Source organism: Orcinus orca, chromosome 20 (assembly GCF_937001465.1).
Source record: "Orcinus orca chromosome 20, mOrcOrc1.1, whole genome shotgun sequence".
Lineage (NCBI taxonomy): Eukaryota > Metazoa > Chordata > Mammalia > Artiodactyla > Delphinidae > Orcinus > Orcinus orca.
Window position 1 is genome coordinate 814484 of NC_064578.1, and position 16077 is coordinate 830560.

At 62.1% G+C, this 16077-nt stretch overlaps 1 protein-coding gene across 1 annotated transcript in view; it reads left to right on the top strand.

Annotated features, from left to right (window-relative positions):
- The first annotated feature begins 6197 nt into the window (after nucleotides 1–6197).
- The window catches only part of CBFA2T3 (CBFA2/RUNX1 partner transcriptional co-repressor 3), an 83059-nt gene continuing 73179 nt past the window's right edge, over nucleotides 6198–16077 (top strand). The window contains exon 1 of the mRNA XM_012536825.3: nucleotides 6198–6548. Coding sequence (XP_012392279.2) covers nucleotides 6461–6548 — 88 coding nt within the window. The 5' untranslated portion in view covers nucleotides 6198–6460. The remainder of the gene's footprint in view (nucleotides 6549–16077) is intronic.

Below are 16077 nucleotides of genomic sequence, written 5' to 3' on the forward strand. Positions count from 1 at the left end.
TCCCACCTGCTAGGTTGCCCTCTCGCGAGACTGCCTTCCCGCACACCCAAGGAGCGCAAAACGTGGGTTGTTTTGCTGCTCTTCGGCTCGCGGTGTCCTCCGACCGGTAAGGCGGCACCTGGCCTCACTCGCCCCGGCTCCCTAGCACAGAGAGTAGCGTCCACCTCCGGTAGGTGCTCAGTAAGTGCATGTGCAAAGCACAGACCGCTGAGTGCGTGGGAAGCTCACGCAGGCCTCTGGCTTCCCGTCTGTGAGATGGGAATAACCAGTGACGCGGCCACGCCTTGCCAGGGCTGTGCGACAGGCTACGGTGGACGGCAGACTGAAAGCAGCAGAATTGTGTCCTCTCCGAGTCCCGGAGGCAGGGAGGCCAGAATCAAGGCGTCCACAGGCTGCGCTGCACCTAAAGGCTCGAAGAACGGATTATGGGCTGCACTGTGTCCCCACAAAATTCGAAGGTTGAAGCCCTGACTCCCCAGTACCCCAGAATGTGACTGTATTTGAAGATGAGGTTGCTGGGGTGGCCCCGAGCCAGGGTGACCAGTGTCCTTATAAGAAGAGGACACTAATCCACAGACGCTGGGACTGCAGACACGCAAACCTGGACGTGGACGTTTACAGCAGCTTTATTCCCAATCGACAAAACTTGGAAGCAACCAAGATGTCTTTCGAGGTGAATGGATAAATAGACTGTGCTTCATAATAAATAGACACTGGAATATTACTCAGCACTAAAAAGAAATGATCTGTCAAGCCATGAAAAGGCATGGGGGAACCTTAAATGCAAGTTACTAAGTGAAGAAGCCAACCTGAAAAGGCTACAGACTGTGTGATTCCAACTCTGAAACATGCTGGGAAAGGCAAAACTATGAGACGGTGAAAGGATCGGTGGTGGCGGGGGGTTGGGGGGAGGGAGGATGAACAGGCAGAGCACAAAGGACTTTCAGGGCAGTGAAACTACCCTGCATGAGACTACGATGGTGGATACAGGTCATTATACACTTGCCCACACCCACAGAATGTACACCACCGAGAGTGACCCTGGTGTAGACTGCGGACTCTGAGTGATGGTGGTGCAGGTCCATCAGTTGTAATCAAGGTACCACCTGGCAGGGGTGCGATAATGGGGGAACCTGTGAGTGTGAGGGGCCAGGGGCTCGATTTTTCTGTAAACCTAAAACTGCTCTAAAAAACAGAGTCTATTTAAAAGAAAAAAACCTGGCTCACAGAGCTGACCTCCTAGTGGAGGGACAGGCAATAAACAACATGAGTAAAGCTTCTCTCCCTTGAGCTAGTGCCCAAGGGGCAGGAGGGGGAGGAGAAAAGGGGGCAAAAAGTGAAAAACGACATCGTTCCCAGTGGAGAGGTTTATCCTTTTTTATTCTTTCTGGATCAAACACAGCCTCAGGTCCACTGGGCTCATGCCTCATGGGCTCACAGGAAATGCGTTTAGAGCTGATTGCTGAGATGCGGGGTAGACACTGGCTCCTCTGCAGGCGGGCAGCTCGAGGGACGGGGTGGGGGGTGCCCAGGATGCGGGAAACCTCAGCCCAGAGTCAGAGAGAAACCAGGACCTGCAGGGGCCTACCCCACCCTCCACCTGGGGCTCCTCAAGGGGAAAGTGGCCTCGGGGAGGGGCCTTCCCCTTTGCAGCTTGGCTGCTCAAGGGAGCAGGGTGGGCAGCTCCCCACAACCCAGAGGGCGCGCTCTGCCGGCAGGCAGGCAGGTCCCCAGGAGTGTTGGGGTCACGCAGAGGTGACACTCTTCCCTTCTGAGCCTGGGTTTCCCATCCCTCGGAATGGACGGCCTTGCCCGATGCCGCTGGAGGGGGTGGCTGGTAAGCAAAGAGACTAGGGGTGGGGCGGTGAGGGCTGGGGTTCTTGGTGCAGCGGGACCCTCGCCCATCCCGCCCGGCTCCCCCAGCCCCGCTCTGGGTCTGACTGGACCCAGCGCAGCCCCACACCCCGGCCCCGCGCACCGGCTGGTGACGTGGGCAGCCTGCTGAGCCTCTCGGAGCCTCTTGGTGACGGTGACAGGTATTAGGTTCGGGTGCAGACTGAGGAGACGTCTCAGCGCTGAGTCAAGGGGACTTGGCTGTCATCACTGTCACTGCCAGCACTCTGTGTCCATCCTCACGCTTTGTCCTCACTGGGCTCAGCCCACAGCCCCAGGCCAGCTCGTCAAGCAAATGAAGTTCAGGACAAGAGGGGTGGGCATGGCTCCCCCGCCACTCCACACCCACCTCCAGGTTCGGAATGTGCGTGCCGCCCAGCCACAGGCCACAGAGCCCCGGTTCCCCGAGGGCACTACACCAGGCCCCTGGCTCCCAGAAGCTGGGCCTGGGGCACGCCCTTAGTGGGCCGGGTCTCTAAAGGCAGACCACTTAGGGTCTTGGGCCCCATGACCCACCTCCCCTGAACCAGCCACACAGCTGGGGTCAGGGGTTGAGGAAAGCTGGTCTGTCTTCCTTGGAGGGTGTGTGGCGCACAGGTGGGGAGTAGCGTCCTGAGGGCTTCCCCTTCTCCTGCCAGTGAGTGTGCCAACCGCCCCAGAGCCCAGCCTCATGTGCAGGATTCCCAGGCATCAACCCAGGATGCAAGTGGCCCTTCTCCATGGCTCTGTTTGCTCAGTGACACCCTGACTAGGGATTGGCGGGCAGGGTGTCCAGCCCTGGGCTGGCCCCTCCTGTCTGCCCCAAGTGAGCCCATGGGGGCAGGTTTTCTCCTGCACCATCCCTATTGACCACCACCATCTGGCCACACTTCACTCTGGACCTGGAAGCAGAGGTTGGCCTCCAGCCAGGCACTGGGTCCGGGGGTGCTGGTCTGTCTTGGCTCACGTGTAGCCCACATCTCCCCATCTGGCCTCCTCTGGGGCTGCCTTGTGACTCATATCCCTCTTTTGGGTGCTTTGTGACTGGGACTGTCGCCCCTGTGAGTCCCAGTACCTCCTCTCTAAAGTGTGGCTGGCATGAGATTTGCATAGAATCATGTTTCCACTAATCCATCCATCAGTCACCCATCCATCTACCCACCCATCCCTCCCTCCATCCCTCCATCCATCCACCCATCCACCCTCCCATCCATCCATCCACCCATCTGCTCATTCCTCCCTCCCATCCATCCATCCATCCATCCATCCATCCATCCATCCATCCACCCTCCCATCCATCCATCCACCCTCCCATCCATCCATCCACCCTCCCATCCATCCACCCATCCACCCATCCACCCATCCATCCACCCATCCACCCACCCACCCATCCATCCACCCATCCACCCACCCTCCCATCCATCCACCCACCCACCCATCCATCCACCCATCCACCCACCCACCCATCCATCCATCCATCCACCCATCCCTCCCTCCACTCTCCCATCCACCCATCCCTCCCTCCACTCTCCCATCCACCCATCCCTCCCTCCACTCTCCCATCCACCCATCCCTCCCTCCACTCTCCCATCCACCCACCCACCCACCCTCCCATCCACCCACCCATCCATCCACCCATCCACCCACCCTCCCATCCATCCACCCTCCCATCCATCCATCCATCCACCCATCCCTCCCTCCACTCTCCCATCCACCCACCCTCCCATCCACCCACCCACCCACCCTCCCATCCACCCACCCACCCACCCTCCCATCCACCCATCCACCCACCCACCCTCCCATCCATCCATCCATCCACCCATCCTCCCTCCACTTTCCCATCCATCCACCCACCCACCCTCGCATCCATCCATCCACCCATCCACTCACCCTCCAATCCATCCATCCACCCAGCAGTCATGGGGGCTCCTACAGGATAGGAGAGGAGGCGGAAATAAGACACCCAGCCCGATGGGCTTCCCTGCCCACCTCCACCCAGTGTCATCTCACCACTGAGCCCCGCTGGCCTCCCTCCAGCTCTCTGGCCATCCTACAGAATCCTGAAAGCCTGAAAATGTGACCGCCTCAGGGCCCCTCTATCTGGAATGCTCTTCCCTTCACTTCCCCAGGGGCAGCTCTTAATTGATCCCTCAGACACAGCTTCCAAATCACCTCCCCTGATTGCCCCACGGGCCACATCTATTGGGGGCTTTTTGGTTGAATGTCTGCCTCCCGTAGGGGAGAAGGTCCCTCGCCCCCTGCCCCCCGTCCAGCGGTGGGTGCTGGCCACGGTGGCCTCTGGAGGGAGCAGCCCCACCCGCTCGTGCAGCCACTCCTGCTGCAGTCACTTCCTCCTCGGGTCCTTATCTCCCGGGCCGCCCAGCTCCGAAAGCCACCGCCAACGTCTGCTTCCCCACAAGCCCCAACTGCCCGGCCTGGGGGGAGCGGGGAGCAGGCAAGCACCCTCGAGGTGGCCACCAAGGGCCGGGCAGCCCCCGCTCCCCACTCGTGGGCAACTTTCTTTTCTTTCAACCCAACCTCTGTCAGCCCCTCTGATCAGAAAACCAGGCAGGATGAGACGCCTCCTCACGAAAGTGGAAGTGGCCCATCTGGGGTGCTCCCTGCAGGTGCAAGCGCCCCGAACGACTGCCCAGAGCCGGGGTGGGGGCTGCCTTCACAGGGGAGGGGCCTGTGCCTTCCCAAGACCCTCTCGCTTCCCAGTTCGGAGAGGCCCCACCGCTTGCAGCCTGGAAAACGGGGCGAGGCGAGAACCCCAGCACCAGTCCGGGTGACAGCTGCACTGCCAACCTCGAGGCAGGCCGTGCCCGGCGTCCCCCGCGGTGTCTCCTCCCGGAACAGTCTGGGAGCTGGAACCACTGTGATCAGGGTGTCACACACACTGAGGAAACTGGCCAGGGTGACCCTGAATCCCACCCTGACTGAGAGCAGGGGAAGCCAGGAGGGGCTGTGAGGACAGTGGCGAAGCCAGGGACTGGCCCCTGGCTCCCGGCACCCTCCCCTCCACCTGAACCCTGGGGCCCCGGGGCAGTGCACCCTGAGGGGACATGCACATCGCAGCCCCTTCCAGGAACAGACAGGGTCTGTCCCTGCCTGGACTGTAGAGGGACGCCCACCTGCTGTGACGGTGGCCTCTGGGGAAAGAGCGGGAGGCACTGGTAGGGGTTCTTACTTGCTGCCCTGCGCCCTCTGCACTGCTTGGACTGCTCCCCACGGGCAGGAATTACCTACAATCCAATTCAGTTCTGTCGGAATAGCACAGAAACCTGTGCATCAGCCCGGGTCTGTGGGCTGCACGCCTCTGGCCTGTCTGAGGCCCTGAGACTGCGGCCGAGGTACGATCCCCAGGGACTGACTGCCAGGCCAGTGGAGGGCGAGGGCCACACTTCGAGGGGTCTTCCCACGGCGGTCACCACCTTCACCAAGCGGCAGTTTGAGTGACTGTGAAGGGCCCCGCCTCCCCTGTGCGGGGTGCTGAGTGGGGAGCGGGGTCTGGGACACCCGCTTCCGGGCTGAGTGGTCATAGAGGGCCCTGACCTTGTTTCTGGCGTCCGTCAGAGTGGGGAGCAGCCTGAACCCCCCCAGCAAATTCCACCCGTGAGCCCGAATCGGCACTGTTCCCCAAGGTGTCCATCGGGAAGTGGGGGAAGGGTCCCTGAGGAGCCCCCAGCCAGGAGGCCAAGCCCAGAGAGGGGGTTAGCCTGCCCAGCCTGGCGGGCAGTACTTCCAGGGTAGGTGGGGGCAGGACCCTCAGGCCGCGAGGGGAAAGCCCTGAGTGGAGGGGAGCTGGCCAGAGCGGCGGGACCGGATCAGACCAGGGCTAACCCAGAGGTCAGGTTCAAGGTTACAGGCGATGCCCTTGAACAGTTGGCCCTGGGCAGGCGGCCCTGGGGGAAGTCTGGCTGAGGGCAAGAGAGGGCAGAGACCCCCAGACCAGCCCAGGCTGAAGACAGGGCCAGGCCAGAGGGGAGACAGGTGGGCTGGGCAGCGTGGGAGTTGGAGGCTTGGCCAGGATGGACATTGCCCCCGTGCTGCTGAGCTGCGCCCCTGCCCAGGTCAAGGGAACACACCCAGCGGGCCAGGGACAGGGCCAGGGCCAGGGTGGGTGGGGTGTCACCGGCCGGGTGGTAGGAGGAAGTTGTTGGAAAGTCAGGACGGAATGGCCGTGAGGGAAAGCCGGGCAGGGCTGGGCCCAGATGGTTCCTGTTGAGGAAGCAGTGGGCACAGCTGCACGACTCTTCCTGGCCTGGCCACACTATCACAGCGACACAGCTGGCTGCCTCGCTGCAGGCTGCAGGCGACCTCCCCCACCGGAGCGTCCCCAGGCCCGCCCCGCATCACATGAGCCCCTGCGGCCGCCCGCCCCTTCCCCAGGCCGGCGGGCAGCGACTGCTAGAAGGCCCAGAGCGGTCTGGGGGACAGAGGCCTCCGGCTCGGAGAAGCCCAGGCTGGCTGAGGCCCCTGTCTTTCCCTCGAGGGCTCACGAGGTCGGGAAGGACGCCCAGGGCCGTGCTCAGGCCTGGCTCCCGCCAGCAGCAGGATTCAGTCTCCTGGACCCACCTCCAGCTCCATGTCCCGTGTGTCCCCCGTGCTGGAGAGTGGGCTCACGGCACCCACCAGCTGCTCAGCGCCTAGGGGTCCCAGGAAGGGCGGCCCAGGTAAGGGGATGGGGCGGGGGGAGGGGCGGCCCGAGCAGGTGGCGAGGCTGTGACATCTCCACGCTGCCGCCTGCCTGGCCCTGTTGACTCACCCCCACCGTCAGCGCGGCCTCCCACCGGGCACAGGCCGGCACAGCTGGGGCAGGTGGCCGGGGAGGACCCGGCAGGTGCCAGGCCGGTGGGCAGGCCCCACCCAGAGGCAGATGCTAGACGCGGGGGCGGCTCAGTCCTCTAAGAGGGGTGGGCTCTGTCGGCCTCAGGGAGCAGGGCCCCGGAGTCAGCAAGGAAGGTGTGCAAACTGGTGGGGACCCCTACGACTTGGAGGTCGGATGAGGAAACTAAGGCCAGATAGAGAGGGCCTCGCCCAAGGCCCCGGGACAGAGTGGTGGTCCAGGACCCAGCCCTGGGCCCCAGTGAGGAGCGGCCCTGCCAGGGCGCCCACCCAGTGGAGCCAGTGCCAGGGAGAAGTGGTCACATAGGGCTGCTGACTGGGGGGTGCAGGAGGCCGTGGCCCTCCCTGACACCGACCCCAGCTGCAAGGTCGCCTGCCCAGCTCTCCCAGGACTCGGGGGCCAGCAGGGCTGTAGGCAGGTGGCCCCGCTCCCCAGCCACAGCCACGTGCCCACGGTCCCAGGAGCACAGAGTCCCAAGTCTCACTGCGGAGTGCAAGCATGCCCTGCCACTCACCCTGGCACCCCGACCCCAGACATCCCATCTCCCCTGCAGAGGGACCGCCTCCCCTGGGCAGGTCCCCACCTGCCCCATCCAGGGCCCCGAGGGCCAGCTCCCTGCACAGGCTCTGCCAGGCACTCAGCACATCCAGGACTAGAATCCTGGCGTGTAAGGCCCGCCTCTCCACACAGTAACGAGCGTGCTGCTGGCTTCTCCCGAGTGTGGGTGATTCAAAGACATCGCCAGGGAGGCACCAGTCACTGGCCTGGGACCCTTGGGCTGGCCAGAGGCTGCAGTCCCACCCAGCTCCAGCTGGGCCCCACACAGCTGCCCCTCCTTTCCCAGGGCGGCCCCGCCTGACCCCACTGTTGTGGGACCACTCCCCCCTCCTCACCTGGGGCCGGCCCCTCCTCGTGGCGGCCTCAGTTTCCTCATGTGTCAGGCCCCGTCCTTCTGCCCACTGACGGGGTCAAGGAGCGGCTTCTCAGAGGTGGGGGAGGGAGGGGGAGGCAGACGAGACTGCTGGCTGCTGTGTTTGGATGGTGGAGTGCCAGCCCGTGCAAGGGGTTTGAGGCCAGGAGACACGATGGGCCCTCTGCGCGTGTGATGTCTCCTGCGGTGCTGGCCGGGCTGCGGGCCCTTGGAGAAGGTGGTCTGGGCGGGCCTCCGCTGCAGGATCCCAGCCGCCCCAATGGGGCACTTCCCACTTGGGAGGCTTTGCTGGGAGGAGGGAAAGCAGTGGCTCGTGCATTTGACTGGGGGCTTGCCTGGGCGCGGGGGTCCCAGCCCTGGGACACTGGCTTCTAGGAGCTCACGGCCCATCGTCTCTAAATCCCCTGGCCCCAGGTGATAGGCACAGCCACACATCCTGCTCCCCAGGTCTCCTTACGGGGGCAGATGCTGGGCCGTACAGTGCCAGGCATCACCACCGGGGGAAGTGGCAGGTGGAGCTGGGCTGGAGGGAGCCCATGGGGGCCGGGGCCCGGGGAGCCTGGGGACTGGGGACGGGCCCGTGGATCAGTGCTGCTCCGTCCTGCAGGCTTCCCACGGTCCCGTGAAAACCTTTGAGACCCTAAATGTTAAGTAGCGCCCAAACCACAAAAAGAACAGTAAGCAGTATCTTCTGAAGCTGAGCCTGTCCCTCTGGAGAACAAACGTGCGTGAACCCTGCGGCTTCCCTCTTGCTTAGCAGGAGGCGGGGCGGGGCTGAGGCGGGGGGACGGCAGACCTGCCGGTGTGGCCGTGGCAGAGGGTGGGGATCCGTCAGGACCCCACAGTGCGGTGGGGCCGCCGGCAGCAGGTGGGAAGGAACGGCGCTATTTAGTGCTGAGTGCTCACTGCCCTCAGATTTACTAGGTGCCGGGCCTCCTGGCGGCCCAGTGGTTAAAACTCGGTGCTTCGAACATCATGGTACATGACTCTTTCTGAATTACGGTTTTCTCAGGGTATATGCCCAGTAGTGGGATTGCTGGGTCATATGGTAGTTCTATTTGTAGTTTTTTAAGGAACCTCCATACTGTTCTCCATAGTGGCTGTACCAATTCCCATTCCCACCAGCAGTGCAAGAGGGTTCCCTTTTCTCCACACCCTCTCCAACATTTATTGTTTCTAGATTTTGTGATGATGGCCATTCTGACTGGTGTGAGATGATATCTCATTGTAGTTTTGATCTGCATTTCTCTAATGATTAATGATGTTCAGCATCCTTTCATGTGTTTGTTGGCAATCTGTATATCTTCTTTGGAGAAATGTCTATTTAGGTCTTCTGTCCATTTTTGGATTGGGTTGTTTGTTTTTTTGTTATTGAGCTGCATGAGCTGCTTATAAATTTTGGAGATTAATCCTTTGTCAGTTGCTTGCAGCTCTATTTACAATAGCCCGGAGATGGAAACAACCTAAGTGCCCATCATCGGATGAATGGATAAAGAAGATGTGGCACATATATACAATGGAATATTACTCAGCCATAAAAAGAAACGAAATTGAGCTATTTGTAATGAGGTGGATAGACTTAGAGTCTGTCATACAGAGTGAAGTAAGTCAGAAAGAGAAAGACAAATACCGTATGCTAACACATATATATGGAATTTAAGAAAAGAAATGTCATGAAGAACCTAGGGGTAAGACAGGAATAAAGACACAGACCTACTAGAGAATGGACTTGAGGCTATGGGGAGGGGGAAGGGTAAGCTGTGACAAAGTGAGAGAGTGGCATGGACATATATACACTACCAAACGTAAGGTAGATAGCTAGTGGGAAGCAGCCGCATAGCACAGGGAGATCAGCTCGGTGCTTTGTGACCACCTAGAGGGGTGGGGTAGGGAGGGTGGGAGGGAGGGAGACGCAAGAGGGAAGAGATCTGGGAATGTATGTATATGTATAGCTGATTCACTTTGCTATAAAGCAGAAACTAACACACCATTGTAAAGCAATTATACTCCAATAAAGATGTAAGAAAACAAAAAACGGTGCTTCCACTGCAGGAGGCCAGGGTTCCGTCCTCGGTCGGGGACTAAGATCCTGCGTGCCGTGCCCAGCGGCCTTAGATTTATTAGGTGCCAATTGTGTGCACTAGAAGCTGGGTTCCCGCAAACAAGAGGTGGGAACCAGGATACCAGCCGGGCTGCCTCAGTCAAAGGAGGTTCGGGGGCAATGCCCCGTGACCACCCCCGGGGGAGAAACTGAGTCAGGCCTGTTAAGTGTCACCTAAGAGGGACAGGTGGGGCCCAGGTGGCAGATTTCCAGGGAGACAGGGAGTGTCCCATCACCGGAGGGTCCAAGCAGAGGCAGCTGGGGCCTTAGGGGGTGTTGGGCGAGATCCCATGGAGAGCGCTGTCCTGGGAGCCTTGGGTCGCCTGGTCCCAGGGGGTGGGGTTCAGAGGTCAGCACTGTCACCAAGTGGGCTTGCCCTCCCTCTCCCCCATCCTCATCCTCCCCCTCCAGCTGCACCCCCCACCACCACAGGCTCTTCTCTGGAACGTTCTCTGCCTGGAATGCCCTTCCCTGTTGTATTAATTTCCTGGGGCCGCTGTAACAGACCACCGCAAACCAGGTGACTTACAACAGAAATCTACTCCCTCCCAGCTCTGGAGGCCAGAAACTGAAATGAAGGGGTCGCAGAGGCTCTGGGGGAGGGTCGTTCCTGCCTCTTCCAGCTCCAGGGGGCTCCAGGTGTCCTTGGCTGGCGGCCACGTCCTTCCAGTCTCTGTTCCCGTCTTCCCATGGCCTCTCCCCCATGTCTCTGCCTTTTCTCCTCTTCTTATAAGGACAGTTGTCTTTGGGTTTAGGGTGACCATTCCAGATGACCAGAGCTCCGACCGTCCCTTCTGCATTCCAGGCAGCAGGGTTGGGGCGAAGGTACCCACAGCCTGCAGCCAGCCACCTCTGTCACAGCCAGGGCCAGGGCTTGGGCACGTGGGCTCCAGCTGCCAGGGGGCCCAGTGGTGCATCCAGGGCCGCGTGGTGCAAAAGGGGAGCCAGGTTATCAGAAGCCCACATGGTCTCCCAACTGCCCACTGCCCCATTTTTCATTCAGCCGAGGCCCCTGGGACATGCTTTCAGGGCTGTCGGGAGACGGTCAGCTATGGACACTGGGGAATTCACACAGGGAGGGCCCGGGGCTTCTGGGGTTGGCGTGTGCGTGCAAGGACGGCAGAGTCCACAGCCCCTCTCTACGATGCGGGAGTGGGGGCAGAGCCCCACGGTGACCATCCATCTGCGTCTCTGTGCAAAGTACTGCAAGTGCTTTGTCATTTGGTTTCTTCTGTACCGTCGTCCCGCTCAGGATGGCAGTCCTGTCCCTGCTTTGCTCACACTCTGCAGGGCCTTCTCCCCCTCCTCAGGCCTGTCCCCACGTCTTGTTGACCACATGGTGCTGGGGGCTCCTGTGTCAGGGTCATGGCTCAGGGCTGCCAAGCCCCACGTGCTGCTGTGACTGCCATCTCAGAAGAAGATACCGAGGTTCTGAGGGGCACACAGCAGGCGAGAGCAGAGGTGTGATTGAACCCGGCTCTACTGACCCTGCAGGACCGATGGAGTGGGGGCCTATTTTGGGTGGAAAGCGGGCCCTAGACACCCTGCCAGATCAGTTGGTCCTGGCAGGAAACTGCTAGCACGACCGCCGGGCAACGGAGTGTGGACTGTGACGAGGAACCACTTACACAGGTCAAACAGAGCAGCCAGGTCAGCACAGGAGTCTGGGGGCTGATACAGCCTGACCTGAGGGGTGAGAGGGGAGAAGGCGAGGGAGCTGAGAGGGGCCAGGAGACGAGTGGAGTGGGCTGAGCCCCGGAGAGTGGACGGCAGGGCAAACACCCACGTCCTCCTTCCCCACCCCACATCTCCTGGGCCTGACTGGTCCCGGGCCAGCCTCCAGGGCACAGAGCAGGGGAGCAGGGGTGCAGCTCTGGGGCAGACGGAGGCTCTGGACTGAGTCCCCATCCCCCCACGTCCTGTGTCAGGATCCAGAACAAGTCTGGGGAGAGAGGATTCCACTCCCCGCCAGGTCCTGGGAAGAGTGGGGCTCCCTAACCCCCCTGCCCCGGGGTAAATGTGGAGCGTTCTTTCCCTGAGACCCGCAGTTTCCTTGCTGTCCCTATCGCACAAGCCTTCTGGGGGCAGCCAGCAGGAGGACACCGGCCACCCGTGTCCTCCCCACCCATCAGACAGCAAAACTGAGCCTCAGAAGACAGAGCTGCAGGGCGGGGTGATGCCCAGGGGACAGGGTGCAATCCAGGCCAGCTTCCTGAAGGAAGTGGTCCTGCGGGGGCGGCGGGAGAAGGCAGAGACTTTCACTTCTTGAAGCGTCTTGACTGAGAAGAAAGGCACTGGTGCTAACCTCTCACACCTTCACTTCCGTGACTGCAGTGGAGGAGGGAGAGGCCAGGGCAAAGAGGGGCCTCCCTTGGACTCCGTGATGGGGCCAGAGGTGGCGCTGCAGTGGTGCTAATGAAATTCCCATCGTTAAACCCCACCTAGGTCACACTGGCACAGCCAGGGCCGGCAGACACCCTGGGCTGGGCAGTGACCGTCAGAGTGCAGCCCAGGATGGAGGTGGCCTCCGTGGGGACCCCATCCAAAGGTCTTCTGGGGGCGGGGTGGGGAGGGTTGACAGGCTCTTCTCGTGGGGCTCTGGGGAGTCACTTTGTCATTCCGTCGTTTGCAAGAGTGAGCCCAAGAAAAGGCAAGTGAGATCACCTCTAGCCTGTGTGCATGCCCCCGGGGGGGGGGCTTCCCCCGCCCCGCGTCCTGTCCCCCCCCTCCCGTGCCTCCCTTACCCTCCCCTCCCCCCGCACACGTGCACTCAGTCCTCCTCTCCTGCTGTTTTCTCCTTCACTTATTGTTCCCTCCTACAAGGCGGCGGCTCAGGGTTACTACCTCTTCACCATCCGTCTCCCGGGCGTGCTGGCTCCTCTGCCTGCTTGCCATGGCGCACTCAGCGCCCAGAGCTGTGCTGCCGTGGTGCCCGGCACCGGGAGGTGAATGCATCCCGTGTCCAGATGACCTGACCACCCCGCACACAACAAGCCTGCTGACCAGCACAGGGGCTGTGGGGAGTGGCTGCGTTGGTCTCCAGATTCTAGATTTGCCATCACAGCCACTGTCAGACAGGACCTGAGGCCCAGAGATGGGGGCAGACTGCCAGGGGTCACACAGCAAGCAGGGCCGGGGCTCAGAGTTGGACGCGGGCCTAGCGGCCCCTCTCAACCTCTCCCAGCCCGAGGGCCTCTCCGTGGGCACCAGGGTCCCCTCCCCTGCAGCCTGAGGCATGGAGGGTACCAGACCACCTGCCCTCCCATCTTCTCTCACCGCGTCCTCTGCAGGGGGACACAGGGCCCAGAGAGGGGATGTGACTGCCAAGGCCACAGGCTGCAGTCACAGGATGCCCCAGGTGGGGTGGTTTATGAAGAGCAGACATTTATTTCTTGCAGAAGAGGAGGCTGACCACCCAAGACCAGGGTGCTGGCAGGTTTGCTGTCTGGTGACAGCTCCCTGGTCCATAGCCCGCTTGCTCCCCACCCTAAACAGCACTTCCAGGAAAGGGCCAGGGAGGGGGCTGGGGAGGGCCAGCGGGCCAGAGGGCGATGCTGACTGGAGGAAGGGGCAAGCACCTCCGGCCATCCCAGCGGGTTCCGTTGCCTTGGAAACACTGACCTGCTGAAGTCCTCCGTCCCAGGCATGGAGGAACAGCCCCCTCTTCCTGCCCCCTGTCCCAGCGCCCACTTGGCCACAGGACCCTGGTGGGGCGTTTGTGCCCTCGCCTACCTGGCCCTGGGGCCTGGGTCAGGGGCCTGGGCATGCACGCACCCCTCCCCCAGCTCCTGAGCCGGCAGGCGGCCCCTCTGCTCTGGGCGGGAGGGCTCAGGTGGCACTGCCAGGAGCTGGGCAATCCTTGGGTGACGAGTGGGTTGTGCACAGGAGGCCTGCTCCTTGGGCAGCAGAGGCTCCCTGAGCAGGCCATGACCTCAGATGCAGCCCCCGGGGCAGCGACAGTAGCAACACAGGAGGGTCCTCCGAGGTTGTTCCCTAAGAACAGGCTGCAGGCCTTGGACAAGCGGGCAGAGGGGATGGGCCACTCCATTCCAGATGCCTTCCTGGCCCTGGGCACAGCTTCTTCCCAGGAACCCTTCAAAGGCATCATTGGCCTGGCTGTACAGATGAAGACAAATCAGAGGGGTCAGGAAACCTGCCCAAGGTCACACAGCAAGTCACTAGCAGGGCTGGGGCCTCCCTGTCTGCCCAGCGCCCTCCCTGGGAGGAAACGCAGTTGAGGTAGGGCCTCAGGAAAGGGACCGCTTTTGCATCCATCATTCCCCATGTGGGAGCTGCACCCAGCAGCCCAGACCCTTAGCTGAACCCTCTGAGAGCCTACAGTGGGTCTGCTGGCTCTGCACTAGGGAGCCCAAGGCAGGTGCCGTCTGGCGCCCCAGCTGACACCTGGATCGAGCGCTGCCCCAGCTGATGCCCGCAGAGCCACCGCCCGGCCTGGCCCTCGGGGCGAAGCCCTGTGCTGCCTGCTGCTCTGAAACCTTTGGAAGCGTGGGCCGGGCCTGCCCCGGGTTAATACCCCGTGTTGAAGCGCCCGGGCCTTCGGAGGGCCCAGTCCGTGCTGCCGAGGCCTCGAGGAGGGTGTGGCCTCTGGGTGTGGCTTTCACTCCACGTGTGCAGAAACGGGTCCCTTCCTGAGAGGAAGCAGCGTCCGGCCACCTGCTCCGTGGGGCTCACAGCCTAGGGGGGCCGGGGTACGAAGGCGCACACGTCAGGGGGCAGAGGGTGAGGCCTTGCAGGTGGCCCGTCCTCGCCCTAGAGACATGGCCAGTGTCCAAGCTGCCCTGGGCCTAGGCAGAGGGGGCACCCGAGGGCCTGGCCCTCACGCTGCCCATGTCCCTTCCCTGGGCCTCTGGAGCTTCACAGACGCTGCAGGGGAGGGACATGAGGTGCAGGGCCAGGAGACCCGAGAGGGACGGGAGGGGTCTGCGTAGCCTGGCTTCCCCGATCTCAGTTTGCTCGTGGCAAGGGCAGCCGGTTGGACCATATCATGGCCGGGAGGGGAGGGCTGGGCTGGAAGCCAGCTCCACCACTCACCCCGGGACCCAGCAGGACTGTCTCCTCGTCTGTGACATGGGGGTGGCATCCAGCCCCCGAGACGCTGGAGGATGGTGGGGGAGGACCCCGGCACCTACCTAGCCCTCCCCAGGTCCAGGCCTGCCTTTCTCGCCCCCCACTCGGATCCTGGCTGCGACCCCCTGCCTGCACCCGCTCCCCGGCGAAGGGCCCTCGCAGGGGTGAAGAGGGAGCCCCGTGGAAGGAACTGGGGATTCACCCGCCCTCGGACTCCCAGCGCTTCCTACTTCCCTCCCAAATTGGGGTGCATTTTGAGTGAGTGGAAAGCCCCGACCTCACAGGGCCTGGGAGGGGGCAGCGCGGTGGGAGGGGAGACAGTCAAGAGCGGTGCTGGGACCCTCGCACCTCAGGTCAACTTCAGAAACGGGTCCCCTCTGCTGAGCTCCGGGACTGGGGCGGCAGGGGTCTTCCCACAGCTGGGTCCTCTTATTAAGAGAAAAGATCTAAGGTTCCAGCCTCGCTCTGGGCAGAGTGGCCGGCTCGGACACGGGACCACAACACCCAGACCCTGGAGCTCAGAGAGGTCACAGTTTGCCGAGGGGTCCCTGGGCCTACCTCCCCAGGACGCTGCCTGCCACCACCAGCCCCCCACTGCTGGCCGCACGCCCGCTCCTGTCTCAGGGCCTCAGGACAGGAGACATCCTCCCCCTGGAGGCTCAGGGCACCCGGCCTCTGCCTCTCCCTTCCTGTTTCTCAGGAGGGGGGTATTGCCTTGATGTACCCCCAGCCCTGGATAGATGGACACGCAGACATCAGACTCGTTCCCACCCCTCCACCACCACAGCGTTTTCTAGACCCAGGGTCAGGACCCGACATCCTAAAAGCAGGTGACAAAAAATGCAAGTCAGAACAGTATCGCTCCCATTCATGGCCCCCAGGTGTCCCACCCTGAAGTCCTCCGGGGCTCAGGAGGCCGGCTGAGAGGCTCTGCTTGGCCCTGGCCCCTCAATCGGGGCTTCCTAGTCTGCGGTGCAAGGGGCTGTCCCCACCTGGGGGGCTCTCCGGGCGGGGGCTGCCACCCGGAGCTGCAGGGCAGAGAGCACAGCTGGCTCGAGGGGAGATGGGAGCAGGCGGCTTCCTGTGGAAACCGAAACTGCCAGGTGCTTCCCTCCCTCCCGCGGGGACCGAGACAGCTGGACCCGGTCCTGCAGCCCTGCCCCGCTGAGCTGCCTCTCCTTCAGGCAAATGCCCGAGGTCCAGACTGTGCTTCTCACCCGTCACCGCGACAACTGG